The sequence below is a fragment of the Populus alba genome, chromosome 6 (genome assembly GCF_005239225.2).
Source record: "Populus alba chromosome 6, ASM523922v2, whole genome shotgun sequence".
NCBI lineage: Eukaryota > Viridiplantae > Streptophyta > Magnoliopsida > Malpighiales > Salicaceae > Populus > Populus alba.
The window spans coordinates 1,383,266-1,406,780 of NC_133289.1; the positions used below are offsets into that span (position 1 = coordinate 1,383,266).

The following is a 23,515-nucleotide window of genomic DNA, read 5'->3' on the forward strand; positions in this document are numbered from 1 at the left end:
AATAACTACAAGGAACATCAAGAAAAATAATTTTGAAGGGAATCTACCTTCTTGACAAGTCTAAAAAATAGATGTTGTGGGATCCATCAACCATGACTTAGGACATTTTTAGTGCTGGAAAATAGAAAATTATTTAGTTAATTCCCTTATTCTTAAATATCTACAAAGAACATCAAGAAAAATAATTTTGAAGGGAATCTACCTTCTTGAAAAGTCTAAAATAGATGTTGTGGAATCCATCAAACATGACTTAGGTCATTTTTAGTGGTGGAAAATAATAACTATTTAGTTAATTCTCTTATTCTTGAATATCTACAAGGAACATAAAGAAAAATAATTTTGAAGGGAATCTACCTTCTTGACAAGTCTAAAATAGATGTTGTGGGACCCATCAACCATGACTTAGGTCATTTTTAGTGGTGGAAAATAGAAAATTATTTAGTTAATTCCCTTATTCTTAAATATCTACAGGAACATCAAGAAAAATAATTTTGAAGGGAATTTATCTTCTTGAAAAGTCTAAAATAAATGTTGTGGAATCCATCAAACATGACTTAGGTTATTTTTAGTGGTGGCCCCATTATCTGTCTTCTTCTTTTTTATTTTCCCTCTATTTTTTCGCTATAATTGCCCCACTTCAGCTATCTGCCAAAAAAAAGAAAGTGGCTTTAACAAAGCATCTATACCTCAGCCCTTTTATATTAGCATCGATGACCCCAAAATTATTCTAATCTCCAATGCTTGGAATATGGTATGGCTTCTCTCGGTAGTTCTTTACAGTTCTTTGGTCACAGCTAAACGAACTCCGCCACTTGCAGCCATCGGTAAGTCTTACTCTCATGACCATCTTAGTCTTCATGGTTCAGGCCATTTAAGTATGCTCTCACTTCTACCGTATGTTCTTTGATTGATATACTTTTTCTGTCCTTTCAGGATTTAAATTTCCGCCCTGAATATTCAAGATCTATAAGCAGCCATCGGTAAGCATTTCTAACTCAATTTCTCTTTTAAAGGCTGTTCATTTGTTATGTTGAGTTACGAGTGATCAGATAAGGTTTCCTGCGTTGAACCATGGAGTCAATTTGCTAACGTAGGTAGTTGCTTAAACTGGACGTGCCTTCCATTTTTCTAATCAAATGTTTTTTTCAAGGACTAGAAAATAGAAATTCTATGATTTACTTGCATGTAATTGATGAAATGTTCGAATTTCAGAAGGCTAAAGATGGGAATGAAGTTTAAAATCTATATGGTCTGTAGGACGCTTTCGATTGTATCGCATTCGTGATTTATCATTATGGATGACTATGGAATAAATAAATAAAAAGACATTCTTCTACAGGTAAAATACAAGAAGATGGCAGTAGTAGATGCTATGCTTCAAGGCCTGACACAACAAGTGTTCACAGCTCTGCAAGAACATGCTAGATTTGCACTTGACTTCAAAGATCAGTTTGAATTGATGAAGACCAGGCTAGACCTTACAAAGGCCCTGCTTGCTGACACAGAGAACCTCAAGGAAAAGAAGAAAGTTGTCAAGGCCATTTTGATTAGATTGAGAGACCTAATTTACGAAGCTGACAACATAATGACAGATTGTCTTGTTAGAGACGAATATCAGAAAGAAGCATCCTGCACCAGTTTGACACTTCAGAAGCCACTGTTCTGGTATCAAACAGGCAAGAAGTTGAAGGACGTTAATGCACAACTGGGGGAGATGGAGAAGTCACTAGGCGAGCATTTAAAATACCAGGACCAGAGCGACCATGGAGATAACACATCCCAGAGTATGAAATACACAGCACAGGACTATGTTCCGTCTGAGATAATTGGACTAGAAGAGGATCTGAAAAGGTTAAGAGGCTGGATTGGCGACACAAAAGATGATCTTCTCCTAGTCGGCATCGTCGGGATGGGAGGCTTGGGTAAAACCACCTTTGCCCAGAAAATTTTTAATGATCAACATGTAGCTGGTCGTTATGATAACATGATTTGGGTGTCGGTTTCTCAAGTTTCAAGTGACATGAGGATCATGAGGAGCATGCTGGAACAATTAGAATCGCGTTGCTCTGTGTCTGATGAAGCTCAAATGTTGCACAAACTCAATGAACTACTTAAAGGCAAGTCATGCCTCATTGTTATGGATGATGTGTGGAACATTAATCAAGGATGGTGGATTCAATTTTTCTCAGGGTTGCAGAGTGCAGTTGGAGAAAGCAGCTGCATCATAATCACAACTCGAAACGAAGAAGTTTAACTAGCATGGGAGTTGACAAGTCACGGATTCATCGGCCAAAATTGCTAACAGCCAACGATAGCTGGTTGCTGTTCAGCAAATCTGCGTTTTCCAGGTGCAGGTATAGAAAATGCCCAGATGCTCAATTCGAAAGAGTTGGTAAAGAACTCTTGGAGAAATGCGGGGGACTTCCACTGGCAATCAAGGCAGTAGCAGCACTTTTGGCTCCAAGATCAAATTCAGTTAGCCAATGGAATGAAATCAATGAAAATTTTCATGAACTGACTGCCGGAAGAAATTTTACCTCAGTGATGGCGTCTCTTCAACTGAGCTATGATGAACTTCCAATACATTTAAAACAATGTCTATTGTGTTTCTCCGTTTATCCTGAAGACTCGGAGATACAAGCAGAGCAACTGGTCCATTGGTGGGTTGCAGAGGGGCTAATCCAGGGCAAGGGCTCAAAAACCGCAAAAGAATTGGGTTTTCGCTACCTCTCTGAACTAGTCACTAGGTGCTTGGTTGAAGCTGTGAATAGACGAGGATATGATGGAAGAGTCTACTGTTGCAAGATGCATGACATGGTGAGGGAACTGGCCACTAGAATAGCAGAGGAAGAGTCATTTGGCAAATTTGATGAACAGGGCAAGCAGGAAATGACTGCAAATTCTCGTTGGTTGGGTTTTACAAGTGAAATGAACCCAGAACCATTGAAGAAAAGTTCAAAGCTCAGAGCCTTGCTGATAATGTCAACCAATGATCAAGTTGTGTTTGGTAGGCATTTTGGGTTGCTTGGTTCTCTCAGGGTGTTGGATTTCTCCCTGACTAAGTTGGAGAAGATCTCCACAGAGGAACTCGTGGAATGGATTTCCTCTCTTAAACGCTTGGCATATTTGAATCTAAGTGGTATTGTAGGCCTTAAAGAAGTACCATATTCGTTCAGAAAGCTCCGCAACCTTCAGTTTTTGGTTTTTGCTGGACTCAATGAACTAGGCAAAATAGATCAAATCACTTCTTTGAAAAAGTTGGTGGTCTTGGATTTAGGATCTTGTTTCCAATACCTACCTTCAGGGATCGAAAGGCTCTCCTATCTTCAAGAACTGTCTGGATTCAAAGTGGCATCCAATAGCAGATCAGCAGCAAGTTGCAAGTTTTGTGATCTTGAAAAACTTGTCCACCTAAGAGTGCTGAGAATGAGTATCGGCAAGGACAGTGAAATTACAGAAAATGAAAGGGATGTACTCTTGAAGCTCAAGAAGCTTAAGGTACTAGCCATTGATGCCCAAGATTGTGAAGACAACATTATCTCTACGATGCTTAATATCCTTTCATCTCCTCCAAGTCTCCAAGAGTTGTATCTCAGGCGTTATCACCAAGATACTCTTCCTACATGGATCAATCCTGAAAGGCTTTCTAAATTGCAATACATTTGTATTGAGAATGGAGAGATCATTGACTTCCAAACAAGTCCTCTGTCTGTAGATGGAAGAGATTTTCCTTGGAACATTGAAGGTCTATGTTTTAAGGTCCTGCAAAAATTGAAGCTGGACTGGAAAAAGGTGGAAGAGGATATGCCTTCGTTACAATACGCAGAGGTCAGTGGTTGTCTGAATTTGAGAAATTTTCCACATCCTCTCGACAAGCTGGCTACATGGAGGAGGAGTGAAGATTGAAGATCGAAGAGTTGGGAATAGGAAAAAAAAAAAAAAAAAACAAAGGATCATCTTCTCTACAAAGCTTTTGAGGATGTGGAAAATGTACCGGTGTGGCAAGAACTCTGTGTGCTGCCTTGTTTGTTTGTTTGTTTGTTTGTTCAGTTTGGTTGTGATTTGTATTCAGCATCAGAAAGACTGAGTGTTTATTTTATGAAAATCCTGTATTTTGCTGTAGAATTTCAATAACATCATAATGGAATGAGTATTTTTATTATTGTTGTTTTGATATTCCATACTGGCATAATATATTACACTTGGGAGCTCATGCAAATGTGAAATATTTCTGTCTTTATGGGATTGAAAGTGAGATGCCACAATCTATTTTCAAAAAAAAAAAAAATTCTAGAGTGAAAGTTCAGCTAGATGGAGACTGATCATGATGAAAGATAAAATTCTACTAAAAAAAGTCTAAACCATAAGAACTTTGTTTTGAATTTATATTATTAAATACTAGTAAAATGGTCTTAAACAAAACTAAAAAATTAAAAAAAGAAAAAAGAACTCTGGCTGGCTGGCGCTGCCTCCTCTCCTCTGCTCCTTCTTCTGCTTTCCTTTGCTTCGGTGATGATGAAGGTGACGGCTTGCTGTTTGGGTTCTTCCTTTTTTATTCTGCTGCACGTTTTGTCTCCTTCTTTCCTCTTTGTTCTTGTGATTCTGCGAATGGCTGGTTCCCTTGCTTTTGGTATTTGATCGATCTCCTGTGCTCCCTCCGGTTTTCGTTTGTTGTTTTCGGCTGCCGAAGTTATGAAGGAACTCTGCCTTCCCTTTCCTCTGTTTCAACCCGCCCATGTCTTCCCCTGAGTTTTTTATTTTTTGTCTGGTTTGGGTCTGTCTTCTCCTCCAGTTTTTCTTCCTCTTCTCTGTGTTCTGGGTTTTGATCCCTTTTCCCCCTGGTTCTGCTCTGTCTGCCTTTGTTTCGTTCCGGTCTTCGGTCTCTCGTTCCTGGTTTTTTGTCCCCCAAAGTCCTCCTCCATGCTGTTGGGTTTTCTTCTCCCTTTTATAGAGAAGATTGCCCCTCAACCAGTCCTTGCCCTTGCAGGACTGTTATGGAATCCACGACCGAGATCGTGGGCAAGAGACGGGGTCATGATTGGATTTGTTGCAGATTTTCAGGTCTTCGGTTGAATCGGAATGGAGAAGATGCACGATCCCCAGCACGGCGCCGTTTCAGCAGAAAGTGACATTTTCATTTTGACCCCTGCTTTCTTTGGAATTTTGGACAGTTGGACCTCAATTAAAATCCCTTTTAATTTTACCCTTGGATTAATTTCAATTAAGTCTCCGAATTAATTAATCAAATCAAAGTTTAATTAAGTCCACAACCTTATTAGTTCTTTTAATTTTGCCATTTTAGATTAATTTCAATTAAGTCCCTGAATTTATTTAATTAATGAAATCAAAGTTTAATTAAGTCCACAAACTTATTAATTCTTCTAATTTCATTAATTAAACTAATCCAAATTTTAAGTAAATTTCCAAAACTTATTAATTCTTCAATTTCTGACCAATTTATTCTCAAATCTGATAATTTTATCCCTAAACTTCAAAATTTGTTGTCTTAACCCCATTGTCAACTATATTTAATTTTTAATATTTGTTCCAAAATTGGGTTATGACAGTTTCTCCTTCTTTATAAATTTACTACACAAAGCTAAAGAAAATAAAATTTTTCAATATCTTTGCATCGTAAATATTATAAAGAGGAGGCAACTATCATAACCCAATTTTTAATAAACAATACAAAATCAATGATTAAAAAATATATATTTGAGAATGGGGTTAAAATAATGCAAATTCAAAGTTCAGGGATGAAATTATCAGACTTGAGAATAAATTGATCAGAAATTGAAGAATTATTAAGTTTGGAAATTTACTTAAAATTTGGATTATTTTAATTAATGAAATTAGAAGAATTAATAAGTTCGTGGACTTAATTAAACTTTGATTTAATTAATTAAATAAATTCAGGGACTTAATTGAAATTTATCCAAAGGGGGAAAAATTGAAAGAATTAATTAAGGACCAAATTGAATAATCCAGGAATTAAGGACTGTTTTGTAAACAGTGTACCAATCTAGGGATTTAATTGAAATTTATCCAAAAAAGGGCAAAATTAAAAGAAATTTTTATTTGTTTAGGGGTCCAATTGCAGAATTTCCAAAGTTCAGGGGTCAAATTGAAAATTCCTGTTTTCCAGCCAAAACGGCACCGTTGCTAAGCAACAGCCGTGCGTTCTTCTCCTTCCCGCTTCAACAGGGAAGCTCCCGGTTCAACAGGGGAGCTGATAATCCTCAACAAATCTAATCTTGGACCACGTCTCTTGCCGATGATCTCGGTGGTGGAGGCATAAACACAGTCCTGCAAAGATAGGACGCAGGGGGAGGGTTTAGCTTGGCTATAAAAAGGAAGAAGAAAACCCAGAAGAAAAGGAGGAAAAAACTAGAGAAAAAAACCAAGAAAAAACCCAGAAAAAAACCCATAAAGAAATGAAAGAGAAACCCAGAATTTACCTAGAAAAACAGAGCTAAGAACAGGAAACCGAACAAAAAAAAACCCAAAAACAGAGCAATTAACAAAAAAAAAAAGAGCAAACAAAACACAAAAAAAAAAAGATACAGAGAAGAACAGCAACATCAATCCAGATTTCATCCCTGCTAGAAACCGATTTTCATCCGAACTGTTTTCGCCCCTGCAGAAACCCAATTGATCACCGAACCGTGGGTTATTGACATAGAGCAGTCGAGCCACACCGTCGTTCCAACCTGCCTTAGCATCGCCAGAAACAGAAAGCAACCGATTCAAAGCAGCCACACCAGCGTTGCCGTCTTCTTCAATCGCTAGAAACAAGTGCGCCTTTTCATTTTTTTCTCTGTTCCTCGTGTTCAAATAATTGTTTGAACAGTGCGAAGGTAATTTAATTACCTTCGCACTGTTGATGCACGTGTGATCTGTATCACGCGTGCATCTTGTTTTTGGACGGGTCACTGGCTTGGGCTAGTGACCCAGGGCCGGGCTGGCTAGGTTCAGCCCAGCCACCTGTTGGGCTGGATTTAGCCCAACCCAGCCCAAAAATAAAAAAATATATAAAATATATAAATATATAATAAAAATTGTGTAGGTAAAAAATATATACATAAATGAATTTATTTTTTTTTATTTATTCATTGACAAAAAAACACATAAAATAAAATAGGATAAATTTATTTAGTATATTCACTGACGCCAGAGTCAAGAATAAAAAATACTAAGGTAAATTTATTTTATTTTATTTTGTTTTCGCATGCGTAAAAAATAATTTGATAAAGAAATGAATTGATTTTTATTTTTTTATTCACATAAGATAAAATAGGATAAATTTATTTAGTATATTCACTGACGCCAGAGTCAGGAATAAAAAATACTAAGGTAAATTTATTTTGTTTCGCATGCGTAAAAAATAATTTGATAAAGCAATGAATTGATTTTTATTTTTTTATTCACATAAGATAAAATAGGATAAATTTATTTAGTATATTCACGGACGCCAGAGTCAGGGATAAAAAATACTAAGGTAAATTTATTTTATTTTGTTTCGCATGCGTAAAAAAAAAATTGATAAAGAAATAAATTGATTTTTATTTGTTTATTCACATAAGATAAAATAGGATAAATTTATTTAGTATATTCACTGACGCTAGAGTCAGGAATAAAAAATTACTAATGTAAATTTATTTTTTTATTTTTTTTGTTGTTGTTTTATTTAGCTACATAAAAAATAAAAAATGTGTATGTGTAAAAAATTTAAATTGATTTCTATTTGTTTATTCACTGACGCCAGAGTCAGGAATATAATAAAAAAAATAATGATATTTTAATTTATTTATTTTGATACCTATGTAATATTTACCAATGCCAGAGTTGGAAATATCCGTAGTTGAATATTCACTGGCGCCAGAGTCAAGGATATTACACACAAGCAATCATAGTATAAACCAATAAAAAATGTTAGCAATTAATAACAAAGATCAACAATGCAGTCTGTCTTAGGTAGGACGTTTAAGGGGCGATAATATCTTTCCTTTTACGTAATCAGTCTTAGATCATAGAATCTCTGTTGACCAGTTAGGGTTCCTAGTAACCATAATACTAGGTGGCGACTTCTTAAACAAAAAATATTCCCATCAAAGAACAGAATACCAGAAATCCGTTCTTTTCAAAGATTTAAAGAAATTTTTAAGGCCGCCGTGATGTCGGGTGCGATAAAGTATTTCTAACAAATTTCTCTGTTAATTTCTTAGATCTTTCATAGATAAGATGATGTAGAAGGAATGTCATCGAAAGTGTATGTTCATTCTTCTGATAGCTAAATGAAGTTGTTGCGCATAAACTATATATCAAATTGGAATTAGTTATTTAAACCTTCTTCTTCTTTCTTTACACGGATAGAATGCTACAATCCTTAGTCATTAGACAAACTGTCTAGGAGTTAGCATTAGTACATGAACTAGATTGGCCACCATGGCCAAAGTTGAGGAGCTATTTTGGTCTCCTTAAAAGAGCATTTTTCAGTCTCGAACTCTCTAAAGAGTGGGTTTGAACATAACACTTCCTTGCAAGAAGAAGGAAGTCACTAAAATTAGAAAAGAGGTCTATTGATGATATTCTCATCGAACTTAATCATTGATAATAATATAGAGAGAAATGTTTCTACTGAATTCTATCCACTTTATGGGGAACAATCATATTTCTACTGAAAATAACTTTTCTCGCAGATAATTCATTGTTTATAAATTGTGGTGGCGAGGAGGTCACCGTGGGAAAGGCCCATTATCATAACGATACCTCAACATCAAATTTTTTTCAAAGTCCAAATGAGGATTGGGCTAATAGCTATTCTGGAGACTACTTGTGGCCCAAAATCAATGACAGTACTTTAGTAAGAAACTCGACATGTGAAGTTTCTAGTCCCGAGGCAAAATTAGATAACAATTATGGGCTTTGCTTGAGTAAAGGCAAGAACCATGTGACCCTTCATTTTGCTGAAACATTATATTAAAGGGAGAAGATAACAGCAGAGTAGGGAAACATGTGTTCGATGTGTATATTCAGGTAAGGATTTCACTTTTCAGAATGTCAATTTATGTAGTAATATCACACTCTTAAGGAACTCTTGATGGCAGAAAGAGAGAGTGGAGAAAGACCTCGACATAAAGGAAGCTCTTGGAGGACAAAATGAAGAACTAAAGCGAGAATACACCACCAAAATACGTGATGGTTCGTTGGAGATCCATTTCTTCTGGACTGGCAAAGGATCTCTGTACAATTCACCTGCTATCAATGGACCTCTCATATCAGCTAGCTATTTCAGTCACCCGTGGTAGGAAAGGAAGCAACACTTACCCTTTTCTCATAACACCCAGAATTCTGTTACTCTGAGAATAAATTGTTGCTTGCATTATACAAGCTGTTGTTTTTTGTTTCCTAAGTTCCCAGAAAACTACGTCCTTGGGAAATCGCGGTGATTGCAGTAAGCTGTATTTTGTTTCTGCTGCTGCTGTTGGCTTTCATGTGGAGAATGGGCTGGATAGGAGACAGAGAATTACGGGGTAAACACTAAGAGAAGAAGATTTATGAACATAATCTGTTATCTATCTCAATAATTCTTAAGATAATTGTGGTTTAATTCATTTGTTATTGGAATAGAAACAAAAGTGAAGATCTGATTTTATTTAGCTATCTCCTTCGTTTCTTTTCCTTGAAGTCCTTGTGTGTTTTTCAAAGAGATCAATACCTTGGAACGATTTGCAGTCTGTCCTGCAAGACATGATGGTCGATATAGCTTGCGATTGTGTGGTTTGTCAATTTCTCTATATTTATGGATATTTATCTCATTGTTTTCTTTTATTCCTTGATCTCCCTGGTCTTTTTTATTGGAATCTTCTTGGAAAATATTGTTTTCACAAAGCTGGCTCTTGTTTTCACCAAGTTTTTGGATGTGTGTTTTCTTAACTTATTTGAGAGAGACAACTAAAGAAAATCAAATGCATCAATTTAGTCAACCAAAGGACACAATATTGCAAAAATAGAAAATTATTTAGTTAATTCCCTTAACAAGGAACATCAAGAAAAATAATTTTGAAGGGAATCTACCTTCTTGAAAAGTCTAAAATAGATGTCGTGGGATCCATCAACCATGACTTAGGACATTTTTAGTGGTGGAAAATAGAAAATTATTTAGTTACTTCTCTTATTCTTGAATATCTACAAGGAATATCAAGAAAAATAATTTTGAAGGGAATCTACTATCTTGACAAGTCTAAAATAGATGTTGTGGAATCCATAGGCCATTTTTAGTGGTGGCCCCATTACTTGTCTTCTTCTTTTTTGTTTTTCCTCTATTTTTCCCCTATAAATGCCGAAAAAGAGAAAGTGGCTTTAACAAAGCATCTATAACTCAGCCCTTTTATACAAGCAATGATGACCCCAAAATTATTCTAATCTCTAGTACGGCTAGACGAACTCCACCACTTGCAGCAAGGTGATTTTTTCTTTTTCTTGCTCTCATGACCATCTTAGTCTTCAGGCCATTTAGGTATGCTTTCACTTCTACCGTATGTTCTTTGATTGATAAACTTTTTTCTGTCCTTTCAGGATTTAAATTTCCGCCCTGAATATTCAAGATCTATAAGCGGCCATCGGTAAGCATTTCTAACTCAATTTCTCTTTTAAAGGCTGTTCATTTGTTATGTTGAGTTACGAGTGATCAGATAAGGTTTCCTGCGTTGAACCATGGAGTCAATTTGCCAACGTAGGTTGTTGCTGAAACTGGACGCGCCTTCCATTTTTCTAATCAAATGTTTTTTTCAAGGACTAGAAAATAGAAATTCTATGATTTACTTGCATGTAATTGATGAAATGTTCGAATTTCAGAAGGCTAAAGATGGGAATGAAGTTTAAAATCTATATGGTCTGTAGGACGCTTTCGATTGTATCGCATTCGCGATTTATCACTATGGATGACTATGGAATAAAAAATAAAAGACTTTCTTCTACAGGTAAAATACAAGAAGATGACAGTAGTAGATGCTATGCTTGAAAGCCTGACAAAACAAGTGTTCACAGCTCTGCAAGAACATGCTAGATTTGCACTTGACTTCAAAGATCAGTTCGAATTGATGAAGACCAGGCTAGACCTTACAAAGGCCCTGCTTGCTGACACAGAGAACCTCAAGGAAAAGAAGAAAGTTGTCAAGGCCATTTTGATTAGATTGAGAGACCTAATTTACGAAGCTGACAACATAATGACAGATTGCCTTGTTAGAGACGAATATCAGAAAGAAGCATCCTGCACCAGTTTGACACTTAACAAGCCACTGTTCTGGTATCAAACAGGCAAGAAGTTGAAGGACGTTAATGCACAACTGGGGGAGATGGAGAAGTCACTAGGCGAGCATTTAAAATACCAGGACCAGAGCGACCATGGAGATAACACATCCCAGAGTATGAAATACACAGCACAGGACTATGTTCCGTCTGAGATAATTGGACTAGAAGAGGATCTGAAAAGGTTAAGAGGCTGGATTGGCGACACAAAAGATGATCTTCTCCTAGTCGGCATCGTCGGGATGGGAGGCTTGGGTAAAACCACCTTTGCCCAGAAAATTTTTAATGATCAACATGTAGCTGGTCGTTATGATAACATGATTTGGGTGTCGGTTTCTCAAGTTTCAAGTGACATGAGGATCATGAGGAGCATGCTGGAACAATTAGAATCGCGTTGCTCTGTGTCTGATGAAGCTCAAATGTTGCACAAACTCAATGAACTACTTAAAGGCAAGTCATGCCTCATTGTTATGGATGATGTGTGGAACATTAATCAAGGATGGTGGATTCAATTTTTCTCAGGGTTGCAGAGTGCAGTTGGAGAAAGCAGCTGCATCATAATCACAACTCGAAACGAAGAAGTCTTAACTAGCATGGGAGTTGACAAGTCACGGATTCATCGGCCAAAATTGCTAACAGCCAACGATAGCTGGTTGCTGTTCAGCAAATCTGCGTTTTCCAGGTGCAGGGATAGAAAATGCCCAGATGCTCAATTCGAAAGAGTTGGTAAAGAACTCTTGGAGAAATGCGGGGGACTTCCACTGGCAATCAAGGCAGTAGCAGCACTTTTGGCTCCAAGATCAAATTCAGTTCTCCAATGGAATGAAATCAATGAAAATTTTCATGAACTGACTGCCGGAAGAAATTTTACCTCAGTGATGGCGTCTCTTCAACTGAGCTATGATGAACTTCCAATACATTTAAAACAATGTCTATTGTGTTTCTCCGTTTTTCCTGAAGACTCGGAGATACAAGCAGAGCAACTGGTCCATTGGTGGGTTGCAGAGGGGCTAATCCAGGGCAAGGGCTCAAAAACCGCAAAAGAATTGGGTTTTCGCTACCTCTCTGAACTAGTCACTAGGTGCTTGGTTGAAGCTGTGAATAGACGAGGATATGATGGAAGAGTCTACTGTTGCAGGATGCATGACATGGTGAGGGAACTGGCCACTAGAATAGCAGAGGAAGAGTCATTTGGCAAATTTAATGAACAGGGCAGGCAGGAAATGACTGCAAATTCTCGTTGGTTGGGTTTTACAAGTGAAATGAACCCAGAACCATTGAAGAAAAGTTCAAAGCTCAGAGCCTTGCTGATAATGTCAACCAATGATCAAGTTGTGTTTGGTAGGCATTTTGGGTTGCTTGGTTCTCTCAGGGTGTTGGATTTCTCCCTGACTAAGTTGGAGAAGATCTCCACAGAGGAACTCGTGGAATGGATTTCCTCTCTTAAACGCTTGGCATATTTGAATCTAAGTGGTATTGTAGGCCTTAAAGAAGTACCATATTCGTTCAGAAAGCTCCGCAACCTTCAGTTTTTGGTTTTTGCTGGACTCAATGAACTAGGCAAAATAGATCAAATCACTTCTTTGAAAAAGTTGGTGGTCTTGGATTTAGGATCTTGTTTCCATTACCTACCTTCAGGGATAGAAAGGCTCTCCTATCTTCAAGAACTGTCTGGATTCAAAGTGGCATCCAATAGCAGATCAGCAGCAAGTTGCAAGTTTTGTGATCTTGAAAAACTTGTCCACCTAAGAGTGCTGAGAATGAGTATCGGCAAGGACAGTGAAATTACAGAAAATGAAAGGGATGTACTCTTGAAGCTCAAGAAGCTTAAGGTACTAGCCATTGATGCCCAAGATTGTGAAGACAACATTATCTCTACGATGCTTAATATCCTTTCACCTCCTCCAAGTCTCCAAGAGTTGTATCTCAGGCGTTATCACCAAGAAACTCTTCCTACATGGATCAATCCTGAAAGGCTTTCTAAATTGCAATACATTTGTATTGAGAATGGAGAGATCATTGACTTCCAAACAAGTCCTCTGTCTGTAGATGGAAGAGATTTTCCTTGGAACATTGAAGGTCTATGTTTTAAGGTCCTGCAAAATTTGAAGCTGGACTGGAAAAAAGTGGAAGAGGATATGCCTTCGTTACAATACGCAGAGGTCAGTGGTTGTCTGAATTTGAGAAATTTTCCACATCCTCTCGACAAGCTGGCTACATGGAGGAAGAGTGAAGATTGAAGATCGAAGAGTTGGGAATAGGAAAAAAAAAAAAAAACAAAGAATAATCTTCTCTACAAAGCTTTTGAGGATGTGGAAAATGTACCGGTGTGGCAAGAACTCTGTGTGCTGCCTTGTTTGTTTGTTTGTTCAGTTTGGTTGTGATTTGTATTCAGCATCAGAAAGACTAAGTGTTTATTTTAAGAAAATCCTGGTTTTTTTTTTTCATATTATATCAATTTTGTTGGATTTTAGTTAGATATTTTTTTAATTAAATTAAATTAATTTATTTGTTGCTGGATTATGGATTATGGAATAGGTTTTCTAGGTTAGGGGAAAATATTTTTAGTTGATTTATTTATTTATTTATTGTTGTTGTTGTTTATTTTTTAGTATTATAGAGTATTACTATTGTTCAAATTCTGTTAAATAGATTTTTTATAATATTTTTAATTAATTAATGACAGTATTACCAACAAATTAAGTCTATTAATATATTCCAAAGAGTTAAAAAAAAATTACTGTAACTGTCATTATGTTATTATTTAATCACCAATGGAATTGCATACGGTATTTTTTATAGGTTATATCTCAACTTCCCAAGAAAAATACTGATGGAATGAAGTGGATAATTTATTTATTTTTGCTCGTTTTTCCAGTCAATAAATTCATCGATAATTTTATTATTGATGGACTCACCAACATATCAAAAATTACAGACAAGAGTTTTATCAACAAAGTATTTTTGTCCATGAACCCGTCAGTAAATTCATTGTTGATGGAATGATAGTATAAATACTAACTGAAAATATATTTTTCATGAGATATATTTATCATTATAAAATTAATTAAAAAATAATCTGAATATTTTTTTTGTTACAATGTAATTACTATTTTTTTCTCAAAAAACAAAAATAAATAAATAAATAAATAAATAAGCTGAAGAAGTACAATGACTGCCAGTACAATTAATATTTGCTTTTGTACGTTGAATTTGGCCTAAAATTTTGTTTTTAAATTCTAAAAGCGTTTTAAAAAAATAATTTTTATTTTAAATTTTGTTTAATTTGAAATTATTTTAACATACTAAATAACCACCAATCCAGTATATATACCTAATATAAAAGGATAAAGGACCGATTTGGACGCGGACATTGAATTGTGTGTTCGGGTGTCTCTCGTGAATGAATAGTACCATTTATCAAGTGCTGGCATGGATGACACTTTGAGGCAAAAATATTGTAAAGGGCTGCCATTATCATGATCTGCTCTTTCCCAGGAGACCTAAGCACACAGACAATAAATAATGCATTTATCAAGGATATAAGATATTATTAAGCCATCCCGTTGTAGAGTGGCTATGGGGTTGGACTGCACTATCTTCTTTTCTATCGGGGGGTTATCAAATTCGGTTTAGTTTGATTTTTATTAAAAAAATAACTAAATTAAATTTTTTATAAAAAAAGAAACCGAAACCGGTTCGAACCAGCCGTTTTCAGTTCGTTTTGGTTCGGTTTGTTAGGAAAAAAACCAGTTCAAACCAGTTTGGCTCGATTTTTTTGTTTTGGATCGGTTTTTTCCGGTTTTGACTCGGTTTTTTTGGTTTGGTTCGGTTTGATTTTAACTTATAAAACTAATACCGAACCGGTTGTTTTTTAAAAAATTTTAATCAATTTAATCGGATTTTTTTTATAATTTATTTTTTTTTATAATTTTCTTGATTTTTCAATTTTTTTACTCATTTTTATTTTTCATGGTAGCCTGTTCCACCCAAAAACAAGGGGCCCTACAGCATACACGCAGTCTGCAAGCAATAAGTTTTTCGCCGACGGCACACCAGTAGTTTTCCCTCGGTCAAAACAACCTTATCTCCTACACCTTGCTCCGCGTCACCCGAAACCCAAGGCAACTTGCTTCACTGTTTTCTAAAATACAGTATAATGTCTATTTAAAAAACAATAAATATTGTTAATAGATAGTTAACACGGCATTTATTTTTACATTTTAAAATTATTTATTATTATTATTTTTTGCTTTGAATTAATTTTTATTTTGATATTTCCATATCATTTTAATATGATGATGTTAAAATTAAATTTTAAAAGATAAAAAAATATATATTATTTCGATGCAATTTTAATCAAAATATACTATAAAAAGCAACCGTTACACAGACTCTAAATTATAGTTAAGAAACTGAATTCCATAATCAATCCGATCCAATTCGAGTAATGAATTAGATTGATTAACCCAGTTCAACATAGACTTTTTAGAAGAAAAATTATAATGAAACCTAAAATGATGTTTTTTAACAAAACCTAGATTTTTTCATTGACTTGGTCTAATTCAATCCAAGACTTGAATCACATATTGACATAGTTAACCTAATATAATTTGGTTTTTTTTTTAAAATAAAAATAAAACCTAAAAAAATGTTTTTTTTATGTAACAAAATCTAGGTTTTTTCATTGACTCGGCCTAAACCAAGTCTTGAATTAGTGAGTTAATGTTTCTAAGCTGAATTAGATTTAAAAATTGAAAGTCCCTTTTTTTTTTGTTTAACATATGATCTAATAACAATTTATAAGCATTGATGAGTAACCAAATAAATACATAACACAAAAAACTTAAATGCACAAGGTATTTGGTTACAAAGGGAAAATCTTTTGAAGAGCTCTTCAAAAGATTTAAAAAAGGCCCTTTGGGGCAGCCACACTCAGGATAGACAATTTTTTTACTAGTTTGAACGATTATAAGAGGAGTATCTCTGAACACAACCCTTTATGTCTATATTACTTACTTGATGAGACAATGAACCATGTTATATCTTCTACTGCAATAGCTTACCAGTACATCTGATGATTTTTAAATTGTTGTCCTTCTAATTTGAACCTCCAGTTGCTAACAATTCATATAGAAACTCTTCCTATGAGTATATAGACTCTCCAACTCTTCAATGGTAAATTCTCATCGAGAATTTTCTATACATCCCTCGTGTGTTAATGCGCTATTAAACTTTGTTTAAACTTCTTAGCTGGTTGACACTTTTACTTCAATGTAATTGATGCTTTATTGTTTTGAAGCTCTCTTCTAAAGCACACAACACACTCATTTCTTTAGATTTAATCTTCCTTATATACATGTATTATGTTATAAAAATAAGGATAATCTTCAAAATTTCTAATCTGTTATGTTGGTAATGGACTGCTGACTTGATAAAGTTATCATTGGATAACTTTTCATATCCTATCTAAATTTATCTCTAAAATAATCTAAACTAATAAGATAATTATAGAAAAGACAATGCTAACTAATCTTGATAAATTTTTACCATGAAAAGTCTTTCACTAATCTAAACCAAGAAAATGACATTTATAATAACATAACATAGCTTAAAGATTTGAATTTTGAAAGTTCATTTATAGAGTATATCTTTTGATAAATTTTAACAGATAGAAAAAATATACTATTTTAACAAATAATAAATAAGATTAAAGCTATTAATGTAGAAAAAAACATGAATAGAGCATTATTTTGGGGGGGGGGGGGTGGGGTCCCGCATAATAATTTCTTTCCAAAACCAATCGAACTTCTATTACAAGTGCCTGGCATTTTAGGAAAAACATCCCACATTGTCAACCTAAAACACAACCATTTGTTAGTGCCCACAGACATTAAATTCTCACCGCGTCCATGGCATCATCCGTAATTCCCACTAATTCCAAGCCCAGTAAATACCATCCTTCAGCCACGTCACCAAGGTAAATCTCCCTATAAAACCGCACCACCCCCTAATTCATTCATTCAATCCACACAATTCCTTCAAACCCGTGTAACGGCAAAACCTTTACAATGAAACGACAAATACTAACCCTCTCCCTCGTCTTCATCGCTGTAACCGTCGTGGTGGTTGACGCGGCGCTCCTCGGCGGATGGAGTCCGATAAAGGACTTGAAAGACAAGCACGTGGTAGAGATCGCGGAGTTCGCCGTTTCAGAGCATAACAAGGAAGCGAAATCAAACTTGATGCTTGAGAGTATCGTTAAAGGCGAATCGCAGGTGGTGTCGGGTACGAATTATCGGCTTGTTTTGGCAGTGAAAGGAGGGGCTAATGCCAAGTACCAGGCTGTGGTGTATGAGAAACCTTGGGAGAAATTGAAGAGTCTGACGTCTTTTCAACCTTTTAAAGGTTGAGAAATGTAATGCTCTGATGTAATGTTCTAATTTCAGCTTTCTCTAAGAAATTTGGGATGATAATATAATAATAGAGACTTTGGGGGTTCTTTTATATATTTTGTTTCTTGGGTTCTTATCAGTTGGTTTGATTTGGATTGTTGAGAGAGAAATTGACTGAATCGACCAGTGTTGGATTGATTGAGAAAATATGGGTGCTTAATTTTTAATTAGAAGAAACAAATAAAGTTCAAAGTAAGGAAAAAGGAAATAATCGTATGAAACCAATGAAGGGTGAAATCATTCTAACTTAATAAATTCCTAAAGTATTTAAGTGCTAAAAAATATTACTGAATGCTAAACAAATCAAGTGAAGCTATTAAATTTTATTTCATTTTGTGCTCTTGTCTTTCTTATTACAAAGTGCCTAATTTTGTGTTAAATGATTAATGTTATAATAAACTCTTAAATGAAATGGGAAATAAAATATGATAAGTAAACCCAGATGAGTCTGAGAGGATGGTTTTGTCTTTCTCACATTTTTCTATTATTATTAGAATGCCTTCGAGGTTTTTCAGTAATTTCAATGGGTGGTGGGTGGGATGTCTTATGATGGCCAAAATCCATCGATCATTGTGTCATTGAGCACATTATGTGATGGTGCAATTGTTGGTGTGATACGTTTAGCTTGGTTAGCGGCGGTTTAGCAGCGCGGCGATGGAAGTTTTTTCTCCTCTCTTTCTTTTCTCATATGCTTTAGTTTTTGTGACAGATTTTTAAAAATTCAGATGTGTTTTTCAGTTTGTATTTTTTTAAAAGTTGGTTTTTATTTTTTTTAATTTTTATTTTAAATCCTTTTTTTAATTTTATCTATTTGCATTTTATTTTATATAATTTTTTAATCTAATTTGATCTTTTATTATTTTAATTGCTATTTTTTTAATCTTTTACATTAATTTTTTAATCTAATTTGGTCTTCATCATCTAAAATTAAGTATTTTTTATTTTTAAAAATAAAATTCACCTGTATAAAAAAAAATATACATGAATTAGAATAATATCTTTAAAAATTAAATACACATAAAAAAATTAAAAAAAAAATTTAACAAAAAGGTCAAAGAAAAAAATAGAAATAAAAAGAATAAAGATTAAATTGGAAAAAAAAATATATGACAATTTGTAATTAAATGATGAAATTGAGGGGAAAAAACAAAACTTTTATAAAAGGACAAGAAATAAAATCAAAAGAATAAGAATTAAATTTGAAATACAAAAAATAAACGAACCAACATGTACTTTTTACATTAAAAGAAAGAAAAGAAAAAAAATGACCACCAGTTAACGTCGCACCAGGAAAAAAAAGATGCAATGACACTTTAAGCTAGACAATGAAAGGTTAGGTTTGAGCACTAAAAAAAATCATAGGCACTGTCTAAAAGACATGAACGCTTCTCATGCACTGATGTGTGAAGATGATGCACTAATATTTTTTTTAATAAAAAAAATTATTCAACTTAAAAAAAACTTAATACCCTTAATAAATGTTGCAACCAACATAGTAATGATTTATAAAAACAACTAGAAAAAAAAATAGTTGACATCTTATTTTTAAAAAAAAATATCTTATTTAATGAGTCACCACCTATATATAATTCTATATAAAAACATGAGTTTTTAGTATTTTATATTTAATTGGACCAACATGGTGATGGATATGGCTGCCACGAAGAGAATGAGAAAGTTTCGTTTCTCTTGCACAAAGGTTGCCAACAGCAGTATCAATGGAAAGAGTGGTAATATTGGCCTCCCCCAACACTTTGTTAAAACATATAAAAAGCTCAACTCAAAATAAAAAGGCCATGATTTCTGTGGTTTTACTGGAGCCTAGCACACTTCGTGCCCGTTTGGCATTGCGGCCAAACCGGCTTTTCGAAAAAATTCAAAATTTTTTTTTTTAAAATTGAGTGTGGTTTGTACCTTTTGGATCGTTTTGATGTGCTGATGTCAAAAATGATTTTTAAAAAATAAAAAAACATTATTGGCATGCTTTTCGGCACGAAAAGTTATTTGAAAAGCAACTGCTACCACACTCTCAAACACTCTCTGAAGAAAAGGATGTCAAGTTCTAGGAACACTTTTTTTAGTTGTTTCATATTATTCTAAATCTCTATGGATTTTTAGTGTATCTAATGACACAGGGTACACGATATTTTTAAAAATATATATTTTTTAATTAAAAATATATTAAAATAATATTTTTTTTTATTTTTAATATTAATACATTAAAATTATTAAAAATATTTAAAACATGAATTTAATATTTTTTAAAAAAATTCAAAAAATAATTTAAAAAACAGGTTGAAACTGCAAAAAAAAAAAAAACATATGCTAACCTCCTTAACGTGGATATATATATATATATATATATATATATATATATATTCAAATGATTTTTAGTTTTACCAAGAATGCAAGATAAATAATAAAAAAGTCTAAAATGGCAACAGGTATAACGAAAAGAACACATTTCATATTCAAAAACAACCAAACTAGCTTTTATTATACTTAATTCACCACATTCAAAAACAACCAAACTAGAAAAAAAAAATGTTTTATTTAATGAGTCACCATTTATATATAATTTCATATAGGACCATGAGTTTTTAGTATTTTATATATAATTGGACCAACATGGTGATGGATATGGCTGCCACGAAGAGAATGAGAAAGTTTCGTTTCTCTTGCACAAAGGTTGCCACCAGCAGTATCAATGGAAAGAGTGGTGATATTGGCCTCACCCAACACTTTGTTAACACATATAAAAAGCTCAACTCAAAAAAAGAGGCCACGATTTCTGTGGTTTTACTGGAGCCTAGCACATGAAGAAGAAAAGGATGTCAAGTTTTGGGAACACTTTTTTAGTTGTTTCATATTATTCTAAACCTCCATGTATTTTTAGAGTGTGTGTGTATATATATATATATATATATATATATATATTCAAATGATTTTTTGTTTTATCAAGAATACAAGATAAATAATAAAAAAAAATCTAAAATGACAGCACGTATAACGAAAAGAACACATTTCATATTCAAAAACAAACAAACTAGCCTTTATTATATTTAATTCACCACATTTATTACTCTTTTTTCTTTCCTTAACCATTTAAAGGCACAAAAGACATAAGAACCGTCGAATAATCAGAACTCTCATGCACAACAGCCTCATACAGGCTACCAGCCCCTACTGCCAAAAGAAGCCGATAATCCGTGCCTTCATTGACCTGCAATTCCCCTTTATGGATACTGTATAGCCTCAACTCGGATCCTGCTTGCCTGTTATGCTCTTTTACAGCGAACTCTGCAATCTTCACCACGTGCTTGTTCTCCAAGTTCTTTATTGGAATCCATCCGTCAGCCAGCGTTACATCAACCACCGCCATGGTTATGGCGATGAAGAGGAGGGAGAGGGCTGGTGTTTGTCGTTTCATTGTAACGTTTTTGTCGTTTCAAGAATCTGAAGGAATTGCGAAGAATGAATGAGAGGGAATGGTTGTGGTGTGGTATTAATAGGGTGTGTTTGATTTTGGTGAACATGGAAGAAGGTCAAGATTTTTGAAAGAAAATCATAAGAAATCTTAGAAAATAGAAATAAATCAATGCTCCTTGATTTTATAAACTTGGGAGTTCTTTCAAAATAGCACTTTCATGTCTATCTATTAATTGTCCATAACAAAATTCCCAATTTATTTTAAATTTCTTTTCTTTATTGGTTCCTACTATATCTCTCTTTTTAATGAGTTTCAGAATATATCTAGCACCTATTTTACAGAACTTTCCATGTATATATAGTCCCAATATGCCATTCACATGAGACAATTATGAATAGTTTTGCTTTGAATTTCAATAATAAGGAAAATTTATTAAGACTTCAAGATTTCCATTGCCAAGTTGGTGTATTTATGAAAAAAAAAATCTTACAATATGTTTTTGAATTCAAACTCAAAATGATAATATTTATATAAAATTGTTTACCACTTGAAGATAACTCATTAACATAAATAAAAACATTACATATTTTCATTTTGCTTTATTATATTCATCGACTTCTTAAGCTCCACATGCTAGTCATATTATTCATAAAATTATTGACATTTTGTTTTTTATACTTGAATAGAATAAAAATAATTATTTTTTCCTAGTCAATTCCTGATTGACCTCTCAAGAAATCTAAGAAAAAAATTGTGTACCATGCAGGCTTCATTGTATGTGTTTGTTTGGATAAACAATTTAAAATATAGATTATAGGTAAATTTGAACCAAATTAAAATTAAAAGTAAAGTGCATTTAATTTTTAGGGTTAAAGTTATGTTGAAATTTAATCTCCAACATAAACTATTTAATATAAAACATTAAAATGATTAAAATGAATTGTAGATAAATAAAAAATTGATAGAACTCTTGATTTGCATGTTTGAAAAAAATCCAAAACCCCTTAAACTTTTATATCACATTTATATATATAAAAAAAAAAAAAACTATATTTGCTTGTTGTTTATTTAAAAGGATAGTGAAAAGTTAAAATTAAACACAACCGACACAAAAAGATTTTAGAGCAAAAAGTCATGAGAAAAGTAGGTTTTGAACTTACCAATAACTGTTTGACTTTACTGAAGCTTGGCCTAGGTGTGGATTTATTGTAATATAAGTTTTTGGGCTACAATACATTATTTTTTACCAATTTAATTATGGGTTTAGATTTGGTCCATGAAGAATTATTTCTTGGTTTGTCCAACCTATGAATGTAAGAATTTAATTAGTTTTTTTTTTTAGAATAGTTTCTTCAAAACATAAACAATTTTTTTCAGCTCAAAAACATCTTATTTAAAGTAAAAAAAAAAACATTCATGTTTAATTTTGATTTTACATAGAGTAACCAAAGCTAACAATGGAGGGAATTCTATCAATTTCGGTTCCTAAAATTATCTATAAAAGAGGGTTGAAGAAGATTGTTTCTGGTTGTTTTTTCATACAAGTTCTGCAGAATTCTTGACACATTTATGTTTGTTATTGTGGTAGTTTTTTGCGGTTGTGGTTTGAAAAAAATTATTTTATAAAAGATACTTTTAATTGAGGTTGATTTAGTATTTATATATGTTTAGTTAAAACTGTGGTTAAAATTGAGGTTAAATAAAAATAATTTAATGTATTTGGTTAAAAATGTTTTTTCAAATTGAGGTTATATATATATATATTGATGGTTTTTAATTTAAATATTGTTATTACATGAAATAAATAATACTGTATATAAAATATTTTTTATTGTTTCATTAAACTATTTACAATTCCATCATGCATGAAATCCAACCGACAATGACTACAGTTTCTATAGCATGCAACAACATCATGTAAAATATCACCAGGAATAAAATTGGGATTGCGATCAAATTCTGTAAATATTATGTCATCATGTAATCTCCTTCTAATTTATGTAATGCCATTGAATAATGTTAAACATTAGTTTTTCGAATAACACACAAATAAAAATAAAAATAAAAATTGGATTTTGTTTTACTGGGTCGGACCCAATATAATACATTTAGATTTGGACCGGACTCAATCCGACCATAAACAGTGGAGTCATTCTCCACTGTTCATTTTGAAAAGGTGAACAGTGGAGAGTTTCACTCTCCACTATCAAGACCTCAGGAGAAGGGGAGAAGCAGCTCTCAAATGCTTTCAGCAAACTTGTGGTTTCAACGTAATTTTTCACGAGTCTCACAAATAATAAATTAAGTTTTAATATTAACC

At 33.6% G+C, this 23,515-nt stretch overlaps 4 protein-coding genes and 1 long non-coding RNA gene across 5 annotated transcripts; 4 read left to right on the forward strand and 1 right to left on the reverse strand.

Annotated features, from left to right (window-relative positions):
- Window positions 1–687: 687 nt before the first annotated feature.
- Window positions 688–4,162, forward strand: LOC118052860 (disease resistance RPP13-like protein 4). Its single transcript, XM_035063931.2, is given in 4 exon segments — window positions 688–824; window positions 934–980; window positions 1,340–2,246; window positions 2,249–4,162. Coding segments are annotated over 2 exon segments (2,550 nt in total). The 5' UTR covers window positions 688–824; window positions 934–980; window positions 1,340–1,354; the 3' UTR covers window positions 3,907–4,162.
- A 4,746-nt stretch (window positions 4,163–8,908) lies between these two features.
- Window positions 8,909–9,545, forward strand: LOC140955667 (uncharacterized). The gene is made up of 3 exons (XR_012170046.1): window positions 8,909–9,036; window positions 9,108–9,304; window positions 9,414–9,545. It is a non-coding gene; the product is annotated as an uncharacterized lncRNA (long non-coding RNA).
- A 796-nt stretch (window positions 9,546–10,341) lies between these two features.
- On the forward strand, window positions 10,342–13,787 carry LOC118052857 (disease resistance RPP13-like protein 4). The gene is made up of 3 exons (XM_035063925.2): window positions 10,342–10,465; window positions 10,579–10,625; window positions 10,983–13,787. Exon 3 carries the CDS (start codon window positions 10,998–11,000, stop codon window positions 13,548–13,550), a length of 2,553 nt encoding a protein of 850 aa, XP_034919816.1. The 5' UTR covers window positions 10,342–10,465; window positions 10,579–10,625; window positions 10,983–10,997; the 3' UTR covers window positions 13,551–13,787.
- Window positions 13,788–17,318: 3,531 nt separating this feature from the next.
- Window positions 17,319–17,819, forward strand: LOC118052864 (cysteine proteinase inhibitor 5). The gene has a single exon (XM_035063936.2). The coding sequence runs from the start codon at window positions 17,382–17,384 to the stop codon at window positions 17,721–17,723; it is 342 nt and encodes a 113-aa protein (XP_034919827.1). The 5' UTR covers window positions 17,319–17,381; the 3' UTR covers window positions 17,724–17,819.
- A 3,043-nt stretch (window positions 17,820–20,862) lies between these two features.
- On the reverse strand, window positions 20,863–21,195 carry LOC118053119 (cysteine proteinase inhibitor 1). The gene has a single exon (XM_035064282.1). The coding sequence runs from the start codon at window positions 21,193–21,195 to the stop codon at window positions 20,863–20,865; it is 333 nt and encodes a 110-aa protein (XP_034920173.1).
- Between the last annotated feature and the right edge of the window lie 2,320 nt (window positions 21,196–23,515).

Bases quoted from the DNA above. Each gene is read 5' to 3' on its own strand.
- LOC118052864 (XM_035063936.2), top strand. From the start codon at position 17,382: ATGAAACGACAAATACTAACCCTCTCCCTCGTCTTCATCGCTGTAACC.
- LOC118052857 (XM_035063925.2), top strand. From the start codon at position 10,998: ATGACAGTAGTAGATGCTATGCTTGAAAGCCTGACAAAACAAGTGTTC.
- LOC118053119 (XM_035064282.1), bottom strand. From the start codon at position 21,195: ATGAAACGACAAACACCAGCCCTCTCCCTCCTCTTCATCGCCATAACC.